The following is a 23,140-nucleotide window of genomic DNA, read 5'->3' on the forward strand; positions in this document are numbered from 1 at the left end:
ACTGGTGTTGGAGCTCATCCCCATCTTAACTTACTTTTCATGCTCATAGTATGTGGCAGGGAATTCTTGTTTGGATGATGAGACGAATACAAAGTATGTAGGGTCTAATTCTGTTGTCCTGTATTGTTCTTCACAGAGGTATGTTTACTGCAGCCTGAGAGGATACTTGGCTGGGGAAGCATGTTTGTGCATGGTAATGGGCTACTGCTGCTGAAATATCCAAACAGAGATGAGATAGGTGCTAGTTAAGCAGGAGTACTTGCTTTTTAAGAGATGAATTTGCATATAATTATATTGAAGCTACATACTGTTCTAGGCATGTGTATATATCCATAGAAAGACTGTGTGCAGACATATGCAAATTCAGGTTCAATTTATTATCCTTTCTACCACTAATTTAAACACCGAGAGACCTAAATTTCCAGTTGGAACCTGTGTAGCCTAATTGCTGAGGTTCTCCTGTAGGGCTCAGGCGTACCTCTGACCGGGTCTGGCTTTAGTCTTCTCTTCCTAGAGCAGTGCCAGTGTGGGTTCTGACACTGTTCTATTCTGGCAAAAGCTCTAGTGTGGATATAGTTTGTGCCAGTGTCTCAACCGAAATGAACTTTACGTGCACAGGAATCATCCTTTTAGTCGTGTCATAACCCCCATGTTTTTCTCCCATAACTGCAGCTAGGCTCGGATGGTTCACCCAGCACAGCTTTAGGCATGGTTGTCGGCGAGACAGTAGAGTTTTGAATTACAGCTGGAAGTTTTCTTCCAGACAGGATGCAGTAAGACACATGAAGTGGCTCTGTAGTTCTTCGGTAGTGGATTGAAGAAAAACTGACGTTTAAAAATTGTTTTATTTTCAGATTGATTGTAAGAGCATTGTAATATAAGATTCATTCTAAGAACATTGTTATGTTGCATCATAGAACCTTAGCAAGGTGGTTATCGACGCTTTTAATTTTCCTTTTTCTGCTTAAAAATAAGTCTACCCTTACTTAAAAGCACTTGTTCAGCCATACCTGTTTATTTAAATGTCTTCTAAAGGATTTATTAATACTAATATCTTGGGAGGGATTTCTAGAAGCTGGCATTTAGCTGTTTGGAGGAGCTTGTGGGTGAGCCCTGTGAGACTCTGATGTATGGAGGGCTGCATGTGGACCTGATAGGAATGGGGGGAGCTGCAAAGTCACGACTTTATGCAAAGCTTGTGCAGATGCTCTCTGGTGGATGGTGTGAATGGGGGATTCTTGGTCCCGCTGGTGCATTATATCGTACTGACTTGAATACTTGGGTTTTTTATTTAAAGAGTTGTAATGTTTAAGATCTCTTTATTGATATAAATGCATCCTGCTGATTTGAATGTCATCAATACAGGACTCTGGAAGATTCAGTATTGTTATGCATAACACTGCTAAACGTTTTTTTACATACTTTAAGAACTGTTACAGGCCATCTGATCTGAAAACAGATGAAGCTGGTGTAGTTTTCCAATGCACTGCTTTGAGCTTTGGATCATACTTTGATGTTAGGAGATTTGGGAGATTATCTGGCAAGCTCTTTCCATTGTGAAAGCATGTCAGAACAACTTGTTGCAGAGGGATCCAGGGTTATGTGGTCTGTGGCAACACCAACGTGAGGCAGAGTCTGCTGGTTGCAGAAATTGGTGTTTCAGCAGTTACAGCTTTGCTGTTTAACTGGGAAGGAAATTTAGTGTGTGTACCTTATGCATACAAGTGTCGTGGACGCAGGTGAGGAGATTCAAGTTTGTAGCGGTGGAAGTGCCAGTGTAGCTGGTTCTTCAAAGCTGCTCATGAGGTATTTGGATGCCAAATTGCCCTTGGTTTTCGAAGAGAGTTGCGTGTACAAATCTCTTGGGCACCACTAGAAATCTTGGCCTTCAAATGTGCACCTGGGAGGTTGTCTGTGTCAGGGTTTCTGGGACATGATGTCTTGATGCGGATATGTGATCCAATGTGGATATATGACCATACAGAGACACTGACTTGTATCATAAGGAGGAAGAGTTTTCTGTTTGTGATCCTTGTCATCCTTGCTGCTGCTGATAATGCAGAAGGCTCTGTGCATGCCTTACTAACCTTGGAGTCTTGTTCCCTTTTCAGCGTCTTCAGCCTATCCATGTTCTTATGCTGATGGGCAAGGTCTTCACTGCAGCAGCAGGCTAAAGGCAAGCCCTCAAACTCACAGTTGTTTCAGGAGACCTGCAGGCCAGCAAGAAAGAAGGAAGGGAAGGCTTGTTTCTCAAAGGCTTCTCCTTGTGCTCACCTCTGCTCGTTACAGCAATCATGATTTCAGCAAACCTCCAGGTTCTTCGAACTAACAGTTTCTGAGTATTGTTGTAGAAGCTAGAGACTTGAAAGTCAACCATCTGGTTCCAGAGAAGGTCTGACCTGTGCCAGTGTCTGGACGTGATTGATGCACAGGCTCTGTTCTGGTCAGCTGTCATGGTGTCCACTGAAAGATGCCTTACTCTGCACAGCTCTCTAATTGAGCAGTTTTGCATGATGACTGGTAGTTGCTTATCCTCTCCTTCATATGTCTGCTCTGTGAAATGTGTTATATATACACGTTGTCACTGAGGAACCTTATTTTTGTCTTCAGGGCATAGTAAAATCAACTGATGCAGTTGTCAGAGTTGTTTACTATAACTTGCAAAGCATGCCCATCAGTGGCAGGCTTTCCCTGGGGTATGTATGGCATACACGGACCAGCCCTTGCTTGACGTGCTGTCCTGGTGGCTGCAGTGTACCTGCCTCTCGTCGTTGTCGTAGGCTGCATTGGTGCTTCTTGCCCTACGCAGTGGAGGGAAGTGTGGCATGTGTTGTGGTGAGGAGGGAGTGGAAGCGAAGCAGGGGCAGGGTGAGCAGTGGGAGAGCCCTGCTTTTCAGGGGACTCTTCTAGGCTGCCCTCAGGAGGAGTGCTGGATCCTGGGACCTCTGCTGCAGGACAGGCCACTTAGTGATAGTGCACGCTGTCCCCACCATCGCAGGAGGGGCTGTGTGTAGGGGATCTAAACCATCAGTTCTCACGTGGGTGACAGTGACCCCCATTTATCTTTAGGGGTGGGCTGAGCAAGGAGGGGGAGTGGGAACAGGAACTTCTGTGTTGAACAACTAGTAGGTCAGTGGCCAAGTGATCTCTCCAGGGTGAAGCGTATTCAGCCTGCTCAGGTATAGGTTTTCTAATTTGGACTCTTCTGTTGGCCAACTAGAAAGCTGCAGCCCAAAATTCGTGACTTCTGTTGTGTATGTCTAGTTTAGCTGGAAAAGTGTTATGGCTAACGTGTGGTTTTAGGATTTTGTAATTTGAATCCGGTTAAGTCTTGCTGTGAAAACCAGATGTGGAGAGAACATGCACACCTGGCAGCGTCTACTGGCCTAAAGCAGTGGCTCCGCACTCTTCGGGCCCTTAAATCACTGTCACTTCCTTGTGGAGGAACATACATCCAGACAATGAAGCTTCTAATTATAAATCCTGTACAAATGTTTTGTTTCCATGCACTGGCTGCAGGCCCCTCTCTGGACCCCTTAGGCTGAGAGGGGAGGCCATGGGACGGGATTCTGGTTTTGGCTTTGCTAGTGGCGAGCAACAGGATCTTTGGGAGTTCTGTTTTGCCTCTCAGTGATTGTTTCTCTGAGTTAAAAAAGGCTTCTTTATAATCCCTGAGACCTGTCTGGTGATCAGATATAAACTCTTATAAAATCTCTTTTCAACATATGCTGTATTTTGGTTATAAAACAAGCAAGATGTTCTGTCTCCCGGAATTCCAGTTCCTTCTTTAGTACTTCTTTCATTATGTGGTTGAACCGTAATGAAATCCACTGAAAAAAGAAATAGTGTATTTTCCATTATAGCTGCCATATGGCCTTATTGCTAGTTTTAAATTAGCTGAGATGGTTGCATACACAATTTATTTGCAGTAAGGAAGGAGACTGAGAGAACTGGATGAGGAGGAGAGCTATTCTAATCTCTGTGTAGAGGCATGGTGTCTCTTTTACTGTCTTTAAATAGAAAAATGTGTAATCCTCAGAAAGTGTCTTTCCACCATGTCTGTTTGGCAGATGCATGCATGTGTGTTATTAAACAGATGCAGACACTTCTGTCATTTTAAAATAGAATAGTGTTTGCTCTCTGGCTTGCCTAGTCCAGCATATGGGTTTAGGGGCTTTGCAAAATTCAACAGGATTTTCTTCAGAAATCAAAAAACAGGACGAAGTACCAGGGCCTCCAGGCTTGCATTTTCTGCTTAATATTCCACCTCAGGAACAGGGTTATAAAATTGTCCCTTGGGATGACTGTTTGCCTTCTTCTTCGCCGTGTATGTCTCCTTGTATTGTTACAGTGAATTGGTGCCATTAAAAAATTAAGCAGGCTGCAAGAATGCTAACATTATAGATATATCTTTGATCTGTACTGAATTTGGTGTGACAGGGATCTCGTTTCTCTAATTAGGTAATTAAATAAGTGTGTATAATGGAGCCCTATCATTGGGAAACTGGATTTTAATTGGGTGCAGGATGTCATGCGCCAAATGGTCCTGCTGTGCAAGGTGGTGATTGTCTGGGAGCAAACCAGATCTCCTGCCTCTATAGCAGATCCGATGCTGTCTGCCATACAAACTGCTAGGTATTTTTTTACATGTGGAAGGAGAGAAGCCATCACGACTGACCTCATATAGCGTGGCAATAATCCAGCTTCAAGCTGGACCTTGGCAGGTCTTTCCAAGCAACATTTCTCTGATTCTGTGGAGCTGGGTTTTTTTGGGGTCCCTCATCGGGGAGAGGGACAGATGGTAATGGGAAGGGAAGAGGGACTGGCTTTAGTATCTGCTCTCTGCTGTATGTTTGAAGGAGAAAGGTATATTTTGTTTCCATGACGTGTCTGGGATAACTGGGTACTTGTGAGTTTTTCCTCTGACTGCTCGCACACAGTCAGACTAATAATTTCTCTCTTGACCACTTATGATGTGCTTAATTAGACCACTGTCTTGAAAATGCCCACTTTTACTGCAGCACTGCAGCTGTAGCTGCATTAACACAGTGAGGGACCGTAGTTTAAATCATCACCTTGGATGCTCAGTATCATTTAGCTTCATATCATTTAGTTTAAAAACCTAAACTGTGGTGGCCGTTGCTCTGCTGACATCATTAGTAAGAGCAATAAGAAGGCTATGGAGCTATGCTTGACCAAGCCATGACTCTGACATTTAAGGTGTTTGTTTGTTTTATACTGTCTTTCCACCTATATATTTCAGATCCCTTAATTCCTGTCATTTACATGGTAACAAACAGATCACAGGTACCAACATTTGCCAAGCTAGTTCAGCACCTGGTAAAAAGCCTTTCTCTCAGCTCTTTAACCAACAGGGAAGACATGTGGATTTTCTTTTCTGTGGAAAAACTAGTAACAAATTCTGATTTTTAGTGAGTGACTTTTCTTCCTGTGAATGGCATTACATGCAGATGCTGCACTGCCCAGAATCTTGGTAGAAGGCATCCTCACTGACTTCCTTCATTTGCCAAACAAATGTGCTGTTGATCCAGTGGCTGGTAAGAGGTTTTTCTGAGAATGCAAACACAATTACTTTTGAAACTGTCTGAGCTGGGGAATTCCGCTTTTGTACCGAATGCACAGGAGATGGGTGCTGTTGCTCCAGGGAGGCCGAGTAATTTGGTGTGTCACAGCATAGCTGGCCAGATGATTCTGTGGAGCCATGTTGGGAGTGTGAAAGTTTTCATATCTGTTCCATTGGAAGAGTAAAACCAGAGTAACTAATCCCCATGCAAGAAAAGGGGGAAAAAGATCCTTGTGGCTGCCTGCAGCACTGTCCCTATGTCACGTGATCTGTTTGTCTCATGGTCTGTCCTGGGATGTGTCCTGTTTAACATCTTCATCAGTGACCTGGAGGAGGTGGTGGTGTGCTTGCTCCTACAGTTTGCAGATGACACCAAACTGGGTGACCAGCTGATACGCCTGAGGGCAGGGCTGCCCGTTCAGGGAGATGTTAGACAGGCAGGAGAAATGGGCTGATAGGAACCTGAAATCAACAAGAACAAGTAAGAAGTCCTGCATTTGGGAAAGAAGAGCCCCCTGCAATGATGCGGGCTGGAGGCTGCCTGCCTGGGGGGCAGCTCTGCTGGAAAGGCCCTGGGGACCTGGTGGGCAGTGGGCTGACCATGGGACAGCAGCGTGCCATTGCTGTGAAGAAGACCAACAATATCCTGGGCTATATTAGTAGAAGCGCAGCCAGTGGATTGAGCAAAGTGATTATCCCCCTCTACTCAGCACTCCTTAGATCCCTGCTGATACATCGTGTCCGGTTTTGGGCTCCTCAATACAGGAAAGACATGGCTAAACTGGAGCAGCTTCAGCAGTGGGCCAACAGGGTGCCAGCTGGAGCACTTGTCCTGTGAGGAAAGCTGAGGGAGCTGGGCTTGTTCAGCCTACGGATGAGACTGCTTCAGGGACATCTTTAGTAAGCAGTCTGCTGATAACCTGTGAAGAGATTATTGAGAAGATGGAGCCAGGTTCTTTACCGTTGTGCATGGCAGAAGAGAGAGACAACAAGGATAAACTGAAATGAATGAGGCTTATTCTGTACAAAGGGAGAAACTAGAGTTTGTGCAGCCTCCATTCGTACAGGTTTTAAGACATGACACGATAAAGCCCTGAGCAACCTGGTCTGATCTCAGAGCTGACGCTGCTTTGAGGAGGAAGTTCAGCTAGAGGCCTCCTGAGGTGCCTTCCACCCTGAAATATCCAATGATCTTATGCGTCTCCCTGCCAGCTTAGACCCATCAAAGGCTGGATGGGTCTTCTTAACACTTAACACTTCTTAAACAGCATGAAGTCTGTGGATTAATGATTTATGAGCATGTGAATACAAGGGCGCGCAGTGGAACTGTGCTTGTCATCAGGGTCCTTTTACTGGTTTTGCACTCAGGTACTAGTAAGAGTACAGTTATTTTTTTTGTGTGTGTCTTTTTTGCCTGTCTAACCTTTTCATGAGGAGGAAAGCATGGATTCCACTGGGCTGCTGCTCCGGCTTCTTCTTTAGTGAAGGTGAGTTGGAGAGGCTGTGTAGTTAGAAAGCTATTTTGGGACTGACCAGTAGGTGAGCTTGAAAGTCTTTTTAAGACTTTTCAGCCCCACTGAAACATCACCTCGTCTAGCTCATAGGACCTGGTATTATCAGTGCAAAGGCTTTAAAAGAGACCACAGAAAGCTAAAACCGCAAATAGCGTAAAACTTTGGTGTGCTGACTAATAACAACTATAAATAATAACAGCTGCAGGTCTTCTTGATACTTGGTGAAATGTGACATTTTCTTGTGCTTTGGACTTGTTTTGATTTGATTCTTGGGCTGGCTGTTGTTTCATGATTGCATTTTGTTATCCCTTGAGGGCTGTGTTTGGGAGACTGGAGTGGAATGGCAGTCGGAGGCCTGAGCTCCACTCTTTCTACATAGTCTTCAGCAGGTCTGTTAAGACATGGTGGTGTCTATTTCTTACTTAAACCTGTCAGAGTTAAACAACTGGATGCTTTTATGGCAGCCGCTGTCTTCACTGAACCTTCCCCTTGTGGACTTGGCTTTTATCTGACCGTGGTCTCTGAGTTCCAGACTTTCTTTTACTGTGAGGTCTGTAGTGCTTATCGCTGAAGTGCTTGTCTTGGCAGGCTCCTCTGGTGCTCAGAGCAACAAGTAAAATAATTTTCCACATATGACTTGTCTGGAAACCATTGAGAAAACTTCTTTGCGTTTTGCAGCATCTGCTTGTATAGTGAGATATTTCAGTTCATTTGCAAAACATTGCTTTATTGCTGTGGATCCAGGCAGGACACAGGAAAGGCAGAGCTGGGCATGAGCAACCTCACTGGTTGGTGAAATGAAATACCCACTGATATGGTACGCTGAAAACTGTGTGTTGAGGTCAAAGCTTCTAGCCTGGAGCACTGCCTGTCCCTCCATTGGTCCTGTGCTCTGTCGAACTGAAAACTAGTATTTACTAGAAAACCCTCAACACATGTGTTGCAAATATAGTTGCTATATGCGAGTGTTTTTCAGGGTTTTCCTTGTCTTTCTGGGTGACATTTGGGCAACTCCAGCGATTAGGCATGTGTACTTTTTGTGGTTTGCAGCATTGTTTATCTCAGCTTGTTCTTCCTGTAGAATAACGTTGCACATGCATAAAAATTGCTTTTTTTGAATTGCAAGTCATAGCTATAGCTTCCTTTTCATTTGTATGAAGTTGGTTTGTTGGACTCTGTACTGTCAGCTGGAGAAGACGGTGCCTTTCTCTTACTTCTTGTGTTCACCTGCCATCACTGCCTTCAGAAGTGAGTCTGTTACTCTGTACTTCTCTTGACATGTTCAGAAGAATAAGCAACATCAAATGTTTTCATAGTTGCACAGTAGACTGCTTTTGGTGGTGGTTGTTAACCTTGTCATGCCTTTGGAAAGGGGGGTGAAGGATATGGGGCAAGTAGTAAGCTGAAACAGGTAAAACTGCTTGGGCTGTTAATTAACTGCGGGGGTTTCATTCAGGTACCTACAAGTGAAGTGTCAAACCATGAGACGGAAGTGGAAAAAAATTGGTGGAGGGATGGAAATGGGCTCAGTTGTAAAACGCGTTACCACGAGCTGCAGTAGGGGCTTTTTTGATGCCAAGTGTTCTGCTTAATAAAGTTTGCACAGTTAGATTTGTACGTGGGATCAGAGATAGAGATTGTAGGAGGCAGTAAACTGAAGTGCTGTTTTCTCCCTGATTTCTTCATGGTGGAGAAGACAAGAATTGAATGAATGGACTAGACATCTCTATTCCAGAGTAATGCTGTTAGCTCTGCTTCTGATCTGACAGCTTCTGCTGTCTCTCTCTTGGTGATGTGTTCAGGCCAGACCCATCAAACATGGATACCTTAAGTAGTGAGTTGACTCTGATTTCTGGAGTTGCTTTTGGTTAAAGGAGTCTTGTTGGTGCTTGGCACCTTGTGGAAATCAACCTGCTTTGTTGGGGATCTCAGACTGAGTTCCTAGACTGTGGGTATGCTGTTACCTACCTGCTTGTGCCCATCAGCTTTGGTTGCAGGAGTACACAGAAGCCTTGCACAGTACTAAGCTCTACATAGTAGAATACAGTATTTCATGGAGAGCTGATAGCAGGAAATTTAAAATGCCTTGCAGGTTTTCTACTGTGGGTGGAATCAGGCTAGAAGTCTTCTTCAGTCCTTTATTCTTCTTATCAGGCTTTTTCTTTCCCTCTGTTCTTATCAGGTGGATTTGACTCCATATCCTTCTTTCAGGTGGAAGTTGTCCTGGTGCTCATGCGGTATGCTTGGGACAACATAATCCTCCACTGTTGCTTCGTGGGGAGAAATGACCTTCTGTACATTGTGATGGAACTGTAACTGGGGAAGGCTGAGGAATTACGTTTTCCCTGTTTTCAAGTAGAATTTGTGTGCGGAGGGAGGAGTGCAACTTTCCCTAGTTGCTTTTAGGGTCCTTTCAAGCGGCAGTTATTGCCTGTGATGTTTGAGACAGTATCCTGTCAAAAAAACTGGGATTGAAGGCATCTGTTTACAAGTCTGGGACAATACAAGTGCCAAAGGTATGCCTACTTCATGTCCTGAAGTGTAGAAGCTGTATAGTTTTGGTGTGTATTGTAGTGCGTAGGAGAGCTGGGTAAGGCATAGATGCTTTAGAGATTGTTTTATTTTTGCCTTAATAAAATACACACATGAGGGCCTGTGACCCTCTTTACCTGAAACATTTTCCCGTTTATTAACGAGTCTGTGCAAAAGCTGCTGCAAAGGCCAGGAAATGGGGGAGAAAAACCTCACCTCTGTGAAATAAATGGATACATTAACATTAAGTTGCGAGGTCCTGCTCCCAGTCGGATGCTGGTGCCGGACCTCAGAGTGCGCACAGGGACTAAGCGACACTGAGCTGTACCAGCCAGCGCGCATCCTGAGAATACTGCAGCACATCACGAGGAACGGGTGCAGCTTGTTGACCTCCCCTTGCTCATCTGCTTGAAGGGGAGTGTTCTGTTTCTGGCAGGGAGGACAAAATGTCAGAACTGTTTGCTGGGAGCTGCTTAAAAATATACTTACAGCTCTCGGGCATGAGGAAATGTGATTAAAAAAAATATGCCATTTTCAAAGCTGTGGGATTGCTGCTGTAAGGTCAATGTAGGGAGACTGCAGCAGAGCAGACGAGGTCAGTGTGTCAGCTCGATATCCTACTGGGTGGCTTTTTCCATGTTTGAAAACCTTGCTTTTGTAGGTGTAATATTGTAAATCTTTGAAATACCATTCTTGCCCACGCTCTTATTTCTGCTGCTTTGGTATTTTTTTACTTTTTTTTTTTTTTTTTTGGCCAGCATTAGACTTTGTGTGTCTTCACAGTGAAAACGAACTTTGTATTTTTTCCTTTCTTATCTGGTTAGTTTTCAGGCACACTGTGTCCCTGCTCTGTGCCATAATGTGGCTTCTGCAACCACTAGTGCCAGCAAAAGGGAAGTGGTAAGTGGGAGCTAGGGGTGGAGGTCTGGAGTGCCCCCTTTGCTGACAGCATGGATGCCTGCCTGATAAAGGCAGCGACATAATTTAAGCTTAAGATAATAATTAAAGAAACGAGAAACAGCGACTTACAGCAAAATGATGAATCCCAAGTTTAACTTCTAGTTTTAGCTCCGTAGCTCTCTGTCAGCTTCTGTCAAAGTCTGCATCTTGCTCTTCTGCCTTGCGGAACATACTTTGAAGGATTCCTATATAAGTATTTACCAAGTGGGTATTAGACCTGTTGCATGAGCTGAGCAGAAAGGGACTAAAAACAGCTGGGGAGCCAAATGCTGAGATGAATTCTGGGTCGGTGCTTTGGTAGCTATGAGGTTTGAATGGGATCAGTACAACTGCTGGGAAGAAGACCCGAATGTTAAATACATTGGCTCTGTGTTGGTACTGTGGGCTCCTCTTGGCTTTTATCACTGCCTATTTATGTCCAGGCAGCTGTGGGTCAGCTCCGGCTTTGTCAGTTGTTATCAGAGTACCAGAGGGGGGATCTACCTGTTCAGTTATGTCCGCAGTGTAACAGTGGTGGTGGCCAGCCCTACTTTGCTGGCTGTTGTGTTGTCCACGGCTGCCCAGCACAGGCAGCAGCTGGGTGAGGGCAGGATGCTCTTTCCTCCTCGTCAGCATCAGTGCTGCGTCTGCAGGGCCCTGCAGGGAGCTGGAGCAGAAAGCTGGTTCCCCATGCAGCCACTTAATTTTGCAGGATTCAGCTTTCTTGCTGAACTGAAGCGGGCCACGTAACTGGCTAAAGATCTGTCTGCTTAGTAATTACAGAGTCTCATTTTGTTTGGTTTGATGTTCAGCTGCCAGTGCTGGTCATGTTGAAAGCCGCTGGCGGCTGCTGCAGCGGTCTGTTTAGTGCTCCTCTCTCCCAAGCTGCTGCTTCTCTGCTTGTTCCCATTCTGCCTCAACGCACCCTTCCTTTTTTCAGGAGGGCTGGTACATGTGCAGGGCTTGTCCAGGATAGCTGTAGCAGTGTTAATATTGGCTATCTCAACACAGGTGTCCGTCCACCAAAAAGCTGAAATTCTTTTTTCACCAAAACTTAAAAAAAACAACCAATAAACAACTTGATAGAAAGATAAGAATTTTCATGGGAGAAAAACTGAAAGCAGTATTTCACCCTCATAAACAAAACAAAACCCCAGCTTCTCATAAACGTTTCTTACTGGCTTAAGTATTGGATATGCTGCTACTATGCTAGATATATATTTTACCCCTGATGAAAGTAAAGGGGATATCTTTGTTCTGGCAGACACAGAATAGACCGCTCATCGGTGTAAGTTTAACACATCCATCATATAAACAAGAGTGGCCTGCTCTTTGCGACTAAACAAAAGGATTATTGCAGCCCTTTCCTAAAAGTTGCCTTTAGCTTTAACTTTTCCCCTTTATTAGGTCTTTCCATTTCTTTAAGTGACAGAGCCTCGCCGTTGTGAGTGCCTTGTCTGCCTACTGAGGCATATAAATAATTTCCTTTATTACCACAGTTTTGCTTTGAGTGCAGTCCCTTGATACAGTGCCTTTATGTGGATTTGATCAAGTCTTTGCCTTTGATCTGCATGTGATTATTAATTCTCTATTATAATTAATGGAGGCTTTGTCTTTCTTCTGCAGTCTCTATCAAAAGATTTCAGAGCCTTTTGTAAATGTTAAGCGATTAGTAATGCAGTAGCAGACTGGCAAGTTGTCTGTGTGGTTTGTCTCTAGGAAAGAGACAAAGAGGCTCAGTGTATCAGCGTGCACCACGTTTGAGGCTGGTTTGAAATCTTTCAGTACAACAGTTTTCCTTGGAAAATACCCGTTTTTGTAAAACCTTTTTTTTTTTTTAATGTTCCTAAAAGGCTTACAGTTTTGAAGATGACTTTTTGTGAAGGAGTTTTAGGTGTCAGGTGGAAATTGAAATTCTGTATGTCTTGATCTGTGATAGGCAGAGAAGCAGGTCTTCACCCACCAGGGACCTGTTGCCTTCTGGTCTGGCACCTCACGTGGGAAGTGGGAGCTCCAGCAGATACTTGATCTTTTATGCAAGGATTGGCTGCTTCAATCAGGGGGATTTGTCCCATCGCTACATCTCACCTGAGGTGTGAGGGAATGAGGGTTGTGTCACTGGTCTGAATGGGGGAGAAATGGTCTTGAATATGGACTTTCTATTTTGCATGTGTTTATCTGAACACTTAGGATATGAGTTGCAGGCAGGTGAGTCACTGTCTGAAAAAGCGCATCTGGCTGCAGTTTTGTCTCTGGGAAGAGCAAGGAAACTTGGGAAGTGGTAATATGTTGGCGGCAGGAAAAGAGTTTCCCGTGCAGTTCACGTTACATGGTCATTGCATGTTTCCCTTCTGTGTGCTGCTCTGACCAAAAGTGATCACAAAGTTACTTGACCAAATCATCTGTAATGCAGCCAAGGGTAACAAACCAGTTTAATAGCTTCCAAAGTTAGGGTTCAATCACGAGATGAAAGTACATTGTGTAAAGTTGTGGTCAGGCAGCGCTGTGGAGCCAGCTCGGCACTGGTTGAATGCGAAGGAAAGCACCGTATCCAGAAACCCGTGATTAGCGTCACGACAGCTGCTGCTTTCTGCGGGGTGGGATTCAGCTTTGCAGTCAGAAATAACTCGAGCTAAAATTAAGTAGCACTTACCATCTGTTTTTGTGAGAGGGAGAGGCTCGCGGTCAATTTTTTAATAACAAGGCAGTGAATGGTGAAGACTTAAGAGGTGAACTGTGCTGTTGTTGATAGCTTTTAAAATTATGCTAAAATTATTAAGAGTGAAGGTAGAAAGGATCAAATTGTTGACATCAGCTTGCTCTTTCTTACAGAAAGGAGAAAGCGGGGACTTTTCTTCTTTTATAGCACTCCTGATGACTTTAAAGGCCATTTTCTGAGTTGTGAGAAATCCTTGACAGCTCTGGTGGCACTTCCAACTTTCTGCAGCTAATTGCTCCTGTTCTGTGCAGTTTGCGTGTAATCCCGTGCACCAAGACAGCCTGCCTGGCATACAGATGTAGCGCTGTGTAGCATGTGTGTATGCGATCCGCTCATTATATTAATTTGTTTGAAAGGCCAGCACAGCTTCCAGTGTGACTAAATCATGTTGACTGCTGACACTGCCAGGAGACTGTTAAAACATCGGAGGGCTGCCAGGAACCCTTGCTGCTTTCCTGGGGACCGGTGGAGAAGTGACCTTTTGCTCGTGAATTTATATTTTTCATTTAGGGAAATACTCGGGGTTTTTGCTGAATGCCTTGGCCACTTGCCTGTCCCTTGCTACGTTTGGATTTTGCTAGCGCTGGCTGAAGCGATTCGGAGGACTAGTGCTGCCTGTTAATTGAGGATCTGCTCAGAGAAGAGATCTCCAGGCAGAAGGGAGGGAAGCTATACCAGACATCTGTGAGAAATTGTGGTTAATTCTGCCAGATACCATTCCAAGGCAATCATCTTTCTGTGCCTGTAGTTACACTTGACTTGTCCTGTGCAAGTTCGCATCTCAGTCATTTAGAGCATCAGCAAGTTTTATGTTAAGGCTGTAACCGTTCAGCAGAGTCTGTGTTGTGGGTCAAGGTGGGGGCAAACTCTTTTCGTGGGCAGGAGAGCATTCCACGGGTGCTGGGACTGCTTGTACAAGTTCTGCTGGCACGTCTGGGGGAGACCTCTGCCCTGGCCTGGCCTGCCCTGCCAGAGCGAGCAAACAAAGTGGCCCGGGGTAACAGATACAGGAAAGGTTCTGCTAGGGACCAGCCTGGACCGAGTGATGCTACTACAGGCTGTCCTCAATTTCCTACCCCTTCCTGTCTTCCCCTACAGCAGGTTTCCTCTGACATTTCTATGAAATGAAATTAGGCTTTACAGAAGGATGTTTTACACAGATCTCATTTAGAGACCAAAGAACTATGCCAATGCAACAGGGGAAAGTGTTTCCTATGAGGAAGGGATGGGGAAAAGGGGACCTGTGAATTGTCAGGGGGAGAGAAGGCAAGAGGCGATAATACCTCATGTGGGACCTACCATGGCTGTAGCCTGTTGTGCCAAGGTCAGCTCTGCTCTACCAGTGAAATGCCCTCTTGTGCGGATGGCTTGTTTGATGTAAGGACCTGGTATAAATCTTACAGCAAAACCACTGTTGCTGATACAAAGTCGAGGAGGCTGGCATTTGCCAGTCCATTAATATCTATAATCTTTTACAGTACCTTTTGGGTTTGTGAAAGTATGGATTGAAAGCCATTCTTTGTTGTAAATTTGCGTTAAAACACCTATCAGGTTCTTCTCAGAAATGTACCTACTGCTTCATTATTTTATTATTTTAACTGTCTCGACAAGCTCCTTTGTGGGTTCTCTGTTTTCTTTTCCAGTGTTGTGGCTCGGTTTCCTTTTCCTGCTTCTGTTTCTTTGCTCAACAGTGATAAGTGAATACTGGGGGCAGCGAGCAGGGGGAAGAAGTCCTCTGCATTTGTTCAAGTGCAGCGTGAAAGGGTTCTGGAGTGCAGCAGGTGTTGGGAATACCCTGGCAAATTTATGTTCCCGAGCGCAATTGCTTCTCTGCACACTGGCTGTTGCTCTGTGGGGCAACCTGTTGTGGTGGGGAACCCGACGGTGCTTTGGCCAGAGGGTGGAGATGGCTTTCTCCGGAAGCTCCTTGCAGAGAAAACCCCATCTTTGAGGTGCCTGCTCTTCGTTGGCCAGCGGCAGGCCAAGGGAAGCGCTTGTCTCTCCGCAGCAGCGGCAAAGGATAGGGAGGGATTCCTGGCTGTGAGTCCATAGCCAAGTGCTGTGTCCTCCCCCTCCCACCCCCACCTAGCAGCTGGGAGGCTATCTTAGTGCCTCCTCCTGTGTCACCATGCCCAAATTAACGTAGGTTTGGCAGTCCTGAGGTGGCTGCCCCTTATCCGGTTGCTGTCACTCCTTCAGCATTCAGACGGCCTGTGCAGTTCATCTGCGACCTGTTTGTGCTGCTGGGGCTGGGATGGCAGGGCTCTTGTGTAAGAGGCGCAAAAAAGGAGGTAGGAAACATCATGTTTGTAGCAAGAATCTCTTCCTAAGCTGTCTGCCTACGACCTGGTGTACAGGCTCTCTGTAAGCAGGGCTGTCCCTGGGCAGCAGGCTCTTCCCAGAGGTGGGAAAATAGCTTTCTCCTGGCCTGGCTGTGCTTTGCCGGTAGCGGTAGGAGAGGATGTTGTGGTCCTGTGGGATCTGGCCCAGCTGCACTGGATCTGAAGGCAAGCATAAGGTTTTTATGTGGCTCTTCGTGTTGTGAGGGGTGGGGACTTAATAGACAAATTTGTATTGATGGTTTCTTTCCGTTTAGTAAATTGCTCAGAAACAAAAAAAACCGAGCAGGTGTATCATCTTAATTGAACTTTTGTCAATAAGACTAGTTTAGCTGCATTTAGAAGCATTCTGGTTTGAAATGTATGTAACGTTTTGTTTATATAGTATACAGTGAAGACAGTACCATGTATTCACTGCCCAGAGGAAATCGGCAGCTCTCATCTGCATTTGCAGAGCATTAGGAACACTGATGCCCTGACCTTATTGAACACATGGCATTCCCAGAATGACCACAATCCTGCAACAATGAAAAGAGTTACATCTAGAAAGACGGCTGGTACTTTGAAACAAAGAGTGTGATTTAAGTGGAATTTGGGCATTTATAGTCCTAGCAGGGTTTTAAAAATCTTCACCTGTAATATCCAGTTTCCACATGGATTTTTCTTGTGCCTCCTGGTGGCCGTATTCCTGTTGGCATCACAGTGTAGGAGCTGGGCGGGTGAGAAAGCTCCAGTCGGATGTAATGCAGACAGGGCTGGGTGAGGCATGCTACGAGACCTGTTTTGGTCTGTTGCGTGAGGCCTCTTAGCTCCCTGACTTTTGTTTAGAGAGGCTTCCAAAAAATGAGAATGAATGCAGAAAAGGGATAATTAAGGGTTTCTTTAATAAGCACATTTATTCAGAAGGTTAAATCTCAGCCTACAGACGTTGTGTTCTGTTTGCAGTAGAGGATGCTCTTCTGTTCCCTACCCTTTGCAGGGGGTACACAATGCAGAAAGCAACCCCTGCTTACTGCTGGCAGACCCCCTTCCCCCCAGGCTTTGTGCCGTGTTAACTCTAACCAGCCTCTCTAACATGGTTCATAAGCCATCAGGTCTCAAAAGTATGGGACTGGTGTTTGTTGCTTGCAGAACCTAAGAACGGAATTTCGTCATCGAGGATTTTAGTCATGCTCCATATCATGCTGTGAGCCAGAATTAGCCAACATCTTGGAACTGCCATTAAGAAATGTGGTGACTTGTTTTAAGTGCCTTCTTTTCAAGTATCTGCGAGAGAAGGAGCAGGGATTGTAGTGTGTTGTTCTTCCCTCTCCTTCTCTGGGGCAGTAGGATCACTGTGTTTCCCCCTTCTATCGAGCAGGAAAAAGCGAGTACTGATGCAGGATTTTGTAACCTTTGCAGACTGCATGCGAATGATTAGCCTGTGGTTTGACTTTCCAACTGGAAAGGGGAATAGTGACTATTCCTGAAGGAAGTGCTTGTTGGGATACTGAGACTATTAGTTAACTGTTCCTCCTTTTCTCTCCCCATAAAAGTTTATCTTGCAGACCTTACTTATTTGGAAATCGTTGCTTTCCCCCTAAAAGAGCATGGGATTTGGACCTCTCCCAAGGAGACTGCAATATCAAAAATGCTGCCACGAATTATCTTAGCCCACACTGACTGAATAGATGGCGTTACTACAGTGTCTATTTCAAATGTGTGTACTTCAGCAGCTTGGCTTATAATAAATAATCATTATCTGAGTTTAGGGGGAGATGTGCCTTGGAGAGTGTACCATTGTTACAGTGTTGCTAGTGCTTTTCTTACTGTAAAGCTCTGTGAAGATACCAAATGGTTGTTCAGTACTTTTCCTCGAGTTCATTTCCTACCGTGTGGCAGGATGTAGGAAAGTGGTTTAATATCCATTTTATTGATGAAAGGTACTTTACTGACTTTCCCAAATGAGACCTGTAGGTTTGGGGTAAGAGCTTGAAATCACGAATTCCAGATTTGTGTTCACCAGATTGTGCTACATCTATTTTTTCACCAGTGGCAATGCTAGAATTAAATACATTTTCATCTTTATTTGGTAAGTCTCCCTGGGATTCTCTGAGGCTTTTAATAAGGCAAGTTGCAGTTCCTGGTATCCTGCAGCTGGAAAAGATGGTGAGGGAGTGGTGGTCGTGCTATTCGAAAAGGAGTTTATTTTTACTGCTTGTTGTAGATCTGGGCTGTCCTGCAGACAAAGCTCACATCCCTTCCTTCTGGAGAAACAAGCGCTCTGTGGTTGCTCTTACCACAGAATTGGGTTTCTTGCAAAATATTTTCAGCCAGTAGTGTGGTGGCTCAGTTTAATAAGACCCTATAGAAGGATGTTGCTTTGATTTTATTTTCCACCGTGGCTGCAGTTCTTAATTCCATAAACTGTGGGCTCAATTTGAAATGGATCTACCAGATGTTTTCTCTTATTATGAATACCCATTTCAACCCCTACATATCTGCAAACTTTGCACTTATTACAGTCTTTCTTTCTGTTTTTTCCCTCTCTTCAGTGAGTGACCTCCAAGAAGAAGGTAAAAATGCTATCAATGCACCAATGAACCCAAGTGCCGTGGACATCCATCCAGAAGACACACTGTTAGGTAAAGTATTCAAGCTACAGACCTCAACTAAGCAATTCTTAATGAAGCAGCCACTGTGACCCCCATATCCGCTGCTTTGCTGTTGAATGTAGATTGCTCAGTTGAAAGTGAGAGAATTGGGCATGGGAGTTGAGAACTGTTGCATGTCACGTGTAGACTAGAAATCAGAAGGGCTAAACTGGAATTTGAAGAGCAGTGCCAGCTATGCTGATACACTTAAACTAGGTAGTTTATGGGAAAATTGATTTCTTCAGTGAATTGGCAGAGAACTTGAGTTCTGTGGTCACCCTGAAAGCAAATAGAAAGTTGAGTTTTGCAAAAAATTAGATGGAAAATACTGCTGAATTTGTCTGCTTAAGAGTTACTTCAGTTCCATTAACCAATTGGCCAAGTGGATCTCAGACTTTATTTGTCCTCACGGACATCCTTCTTTGGTAAGGAAGTGGTATCCTCTCTCTCTCTCTATATATATATATCAATGGGGAACTGAAGTGCAAAAGGCCAACCCATAGAAAGTCTGTAGCAGAAGTGTGTGTTGTGGTTCCTATGGAACTCTTTAGACTGCCTTGTCTCAGTGTACATACTAGTTGTTAACTAGTGGATGCCATGTTCCTCCTTGGGTTACTGCTGCCACTTTGGAAGTGACAGTACAGCAAAATGGGACCTGATACTGAATGAACAGATGAGGATTTAGACTGCTGAAAATAGTAATTAAATGTGATTAGAAGTATGTAAAACAAGGAATGCTTTCTATAAAGAAGGTAAATGTTTAAATTCCCATTCTACTTGTTGCCTGCCCTCCCCTGATCCCTACAAGACCAACAGCATACTTTAATAGCAAGAAGTATTTAAAACTTACTGGAATAAAATACCTTTTTCTTTCCTGGACATATGTCTCTTAACCTATGTAATTAGCTGAAGCAGGCTGCCATGGAGACCAATAATAAACCAGGAAATTAAAAACAAAAAAGTGTTAGTCATTTAGCTTTTCTGATTAGAAGAGTAGTAGGAAATGCAAAGTGCCGTTCTTCTGAGACATGGGCAAAGTGTTGATTGCCCTGTGTATATCTGTGGATCAGGAGTGTCTCCAGTGATTTCTTCTGGGTACCTCTAAACGTGTGTATGACTTTAGAAGACGTAGGACTGCTCCTGAAGGTCTGTCATGCAAAGACATGACCACTGGTGAACCTTAAGCAAAGTTCTGTCAGGAATCGTATACCGTTATGGGTCAAATCTTGTTCAGGGTTTCAGTTAGCAGCAATATTTTGGGTGTGTAGTGGGTGTCACTTCCTTATGACTAGACTGCCTGTTGTGGTTTGGGCTGGACTGACCACTGAATGAACGACACATGCTCTACTGACTGAGCTGAATCATCCCAAGGAGTAATAAGGAAGTAAAGGAACGGGGAGGGGGAAAGCAGCAGAAGAATTCAGTTTTTTTCCTAGGTTTGTAGAAATTGGTTAAGTACGTTCAGATAGCAGGGTCTTGTTTTTTTAATAAAGGTTAGGGGCCCTGGAAAATACTGAACTCAAATGTCTGGGTGAAGTCTAAGGTATCCCAGCTAGATAGCATAGTCAGTCCTGTGTCTAGGATGTGTGAGGACACGTTTCCCATCTGACAGCAGTGAAGTGTAGCACTGCAATAGGAAGTTGCCATAGGTTGGTCATTGTTGGAAAGGGTTCCTCTGTGCAATGTAGCAATGGCCTGACCAATGGTCATACCTAAAACCCTCCTTTGTTGCCATGTTGGAAGAAACTGGGAAATCGGCAGGAAAACAGGACTCTGTATGGCATGTCTAGACCCAGATAAATTCATGGGGTCTATAAATAATTATTTTAGCTGAAGAGATATGGATCCCCTCATGTAGCTGTGACACTGTCACCCATCCTGGTGTTCCTGTTGTGTAGTAGCCAGGGTTTGCTCTCCACTTAAAGGAACAGATCTAACCTAGATCACAGCTACCACTTTGTTACTAGAGGAGCTCAAATGAAGAGTGTGGGGAGAGGTCTGCTACTTGAAAGCAAGCACCAGAATTTAAAAGGCAAGACTTGCTCCAGCTGCTTCCTAAATACTGGTATGCATATCTACAGTAACATATAAACATGCATGTGTCCATGTGTCCATATATGCTGTTGTGAAGATAATTCTGTCAAAGGCTGTTTGGTTGTTAGCCTTACTGAGCTCAAGTTGATTCTGCTACCAACATTTCTGTATCAAATCATCCCTTCTAAAAATTAATCTTTATGTTCATGCCTCTTGTGGTTGTCCTGCTGACTATTGGAGAGCATTTCTCGCATCCCTCCACCCCACAGCAGCAGCAGAAATCTATTTTGTGTTCTTCCCTCATGCAGAAGTCCAACTGATGTAAATTGGGGCAATTTTCATTCTCCAGCTTAACCAGAGGTTAAGGAGTTCAGGCACTCAGGGACACATGTGTGACCAAGTTTCAGGGAACCAGACAGCCCAGGCACAAACTGTCAGCCCAAGTCCCAGCAGTTGCACTGAGCATAGTGCCATAAACTTCCTACACCCTTCAAGGTGGTGTAATCTGGGACAGGTGTTTTCAAATAGAAATTTAATACAAATTGAGGAGAGGGAGAAAAGTAGTTCTGCGCTTTTTGGCATGTTAATATTAACACGCCCCACAGGGTATAGAGGACAGTGATCTTCTGATGTATTCTGCAGGGTCTGAGTGGGCGAAGGTCAGTGGAAAAAAATCTTATTTTAGGGAAGTTAGGGCTGTGTTTTCTTTCTACATGTCTCCAAAAATGTCTAATACTTTGATGATTGGATATTCCCTTGCTAAGATGATGACTGTCATTTCTCGATCAGCTGACAGGCCACTTCATGGTTACAAATTGTTGCAGTATTTCAGCAGTGTACCTTTGAAGTGGATCTAACTAAAGTTTCCCATTTTACTTGGACAGAGGAGAATGAGGAACGCACTATGATTGATCCTAACTCAAAAGAGGACCCCAAGTTCAAAGAACTGATCAAGGTAAGAGATCGCTGTTTTGTCCTTCTTCAATTTAACTAGTGAGCTGGAGTCATTTACAAGCTGATTACCAAGAATACAGTTGAGGAATACATCTTGTTGCTGAATTGTATTGGTGAAAACTGAGGTTATCAACAAGGTAAAGCTAAAAGCAACAAGAGAAACAAGAAGCCGAATGTTGGAATGCCCACGGTAATTACAGAGTAAAGCTCCATTGTCCATTTATATCCTTGTGATTATCACAGTGAGGATCAGTGCTTATCTTGAATCTACCTGCAGTCACTGCATGTAAACCTAGGTTCCTTCTGTCTGTGAAAACAGGGAAGGAGCTTTGGAAAGCATTAGTGAGATTTCAGGAGGGGAAAGAGTAGGACTGAAATGAGCAAGGGCATAGTGGGGGACAACAGAGACCTCTGGTGTTATAGGAAAGTTAGAATTGAGATATTTTTTTTTTTTGTCCTATAGTCTCTTGTGTTTTTTTGTTTGGTTTTTGTTTTTTTTTGTTTGTTTTTTTTTTAAGAATAAAAGTCCTCAGTTTCCCTGTGTGCTAGGGCAGGGGCCAGATTGTCCTGAATCTGTATTGTCACTGCAGACACCTGCCCAAGGCATTCATAATCGTGTTCCCAGCTGTGCTGATGTGAGTTGTGGCTTTCTGCCTCAGCAGTGATCATGATGGAGGGTTTGATCTTGAGGAATTAGTGTTTAGGAGAACCTTTTCTGTGCGGTGTCATTGATGTTAACAGTGAAAGTTTGAGCAGGGAGAGAAGGGCTGGCAATTCTGAACAAATGTGATCTCTTTCCAAAAAGCATTTGTGCTTGTGTTACACTTCCCTCCACACTTCCTCTTTATTATTTTAAAATTATTCTTTTAAATTATTTTTGTTAGAAACACCAGTGCAGCTGTAGCTGGGTGGGTCTGAAAACTTGGGGTAGTGTATACCGTCTTCAGAGAGGGGGTGAAGCTGTGGCACATTCCTTTCAGGAAACCTTGTGCACCTGGCTGCATGCATGTGCTTCACAGAATGCCTCAGCAAACTGCTCACCTGGTACGTCTTTAAAACAAGCCCAATGATCTGTTTTTAACACTGCAATAACATGTTTAGGATTACAAAACTACATAAACCCGCATTTAGCAAAGAGCTGTGCTCATTTTGCTGTGTTATTCTAATTCACCTGGAATACATTGTGGTTTTAAATTTTAATACCTAAATCCATTAATTCTCTCAAAATGTACAATGGTATTGCACCACTCTTTCAAAATGTACTGTGGTTTCTTTGGTAGTGGAGCAGTGATACTATCATGAATAATTCAGCTGAACCAGAGTTGTTTCAGTGAAGGAACCAGATGCGCTCTGTGATGCAGGAGACTTGATCAGAATTGCTTTTAAATTGGAAATTTTGCTGGTGATATGTGTTGGTGAGTCTTCCCTGGACGTCATAGTCTAGCAAAGTTATATTTTCCAGTTTGAGAACCTGAAAACCTTCAGGAGGAAGGAAGATCAGGGCTAGACAGCACTTGAGAATGTGTCTGAGTGCTTACAGCGCGTTGCAGAATCAGGCTCTGGTTCACTACGCCAGTTTACACTTGGGAGAAGAGAGAGTAACGTATTACCAATTGAATGGCAGCAGCTGGGGCCGGGAAGAGCATGTAACTGGGGGTTGTTTCCTTGGGATCATCCTCAAAGGAGAGATGCGTCCTATAGAGTGCCTACTTGAAAATGATGTAATTTAGGTAATTGCTAATCATTTGCATACCTCTCAGCAGTTGAGAGCTTTTACAGAGATTCATCTAGAGAAATATTTAACACTATGTTGGTGTGAATCTGTAAAGCAGGGAGAGGTTTGAATTATGTTCGCAAAACCTATTTGATGCCACAGAGTTTGGATAATGCAA

At 44.1% G+C, this 23,140-nt stretch overlaps 1 protein-coding gene across 5 annotated transcripts in view; it reads left to right on the top strand.

The window, feature by feature from the left end:
• PARVB (parvin beta) overlaps positions 1-23,140 on the top strand; it is a 65,418-nt gene that overhangs the window by 6,554 nt on the left and 35,724 nt on the right. For 2 of the 5 annotated variants that reach the window (XM_054192383.1, XM_054192415.1), the window contains exons 2-3: positions 18,162-18,251; positions 21,179-21,249. In XM_054192383.1, coding sequence (XP_054048358.1) covers positions 18,162-18,251; positions 21,179-21,249 — 161 coding nt within the window. Of the gene's footprint in view, positions 1-8,208; positions 8,347-15,426; positions 15,580-15,670; positions 15,796-18,161; positions 18,252-21,178; positions 21,250-23,140 lie in introns of those variants that run through there. The other 3 variants (XM_054192391.1, XM_054192407.1, XM_054192399.1) reach the window with 3 other exon arrangements.

The sequence above is a fragment of the Rissa tridactyla genome, chromosome 1, assembly GCF_028500815.1.
Source record: "Rissa tridactyla isolate bRisTri1 chromosome 1, bRisTri1.patW.cur.20221130, whole genome shotgun sequence".
Taxonomy (NCBI): Eukaryota; Metazoa; Chordata; class Aves; order Charadriiformes; family Laridae; genus Rissa; species Rissa tridactyla.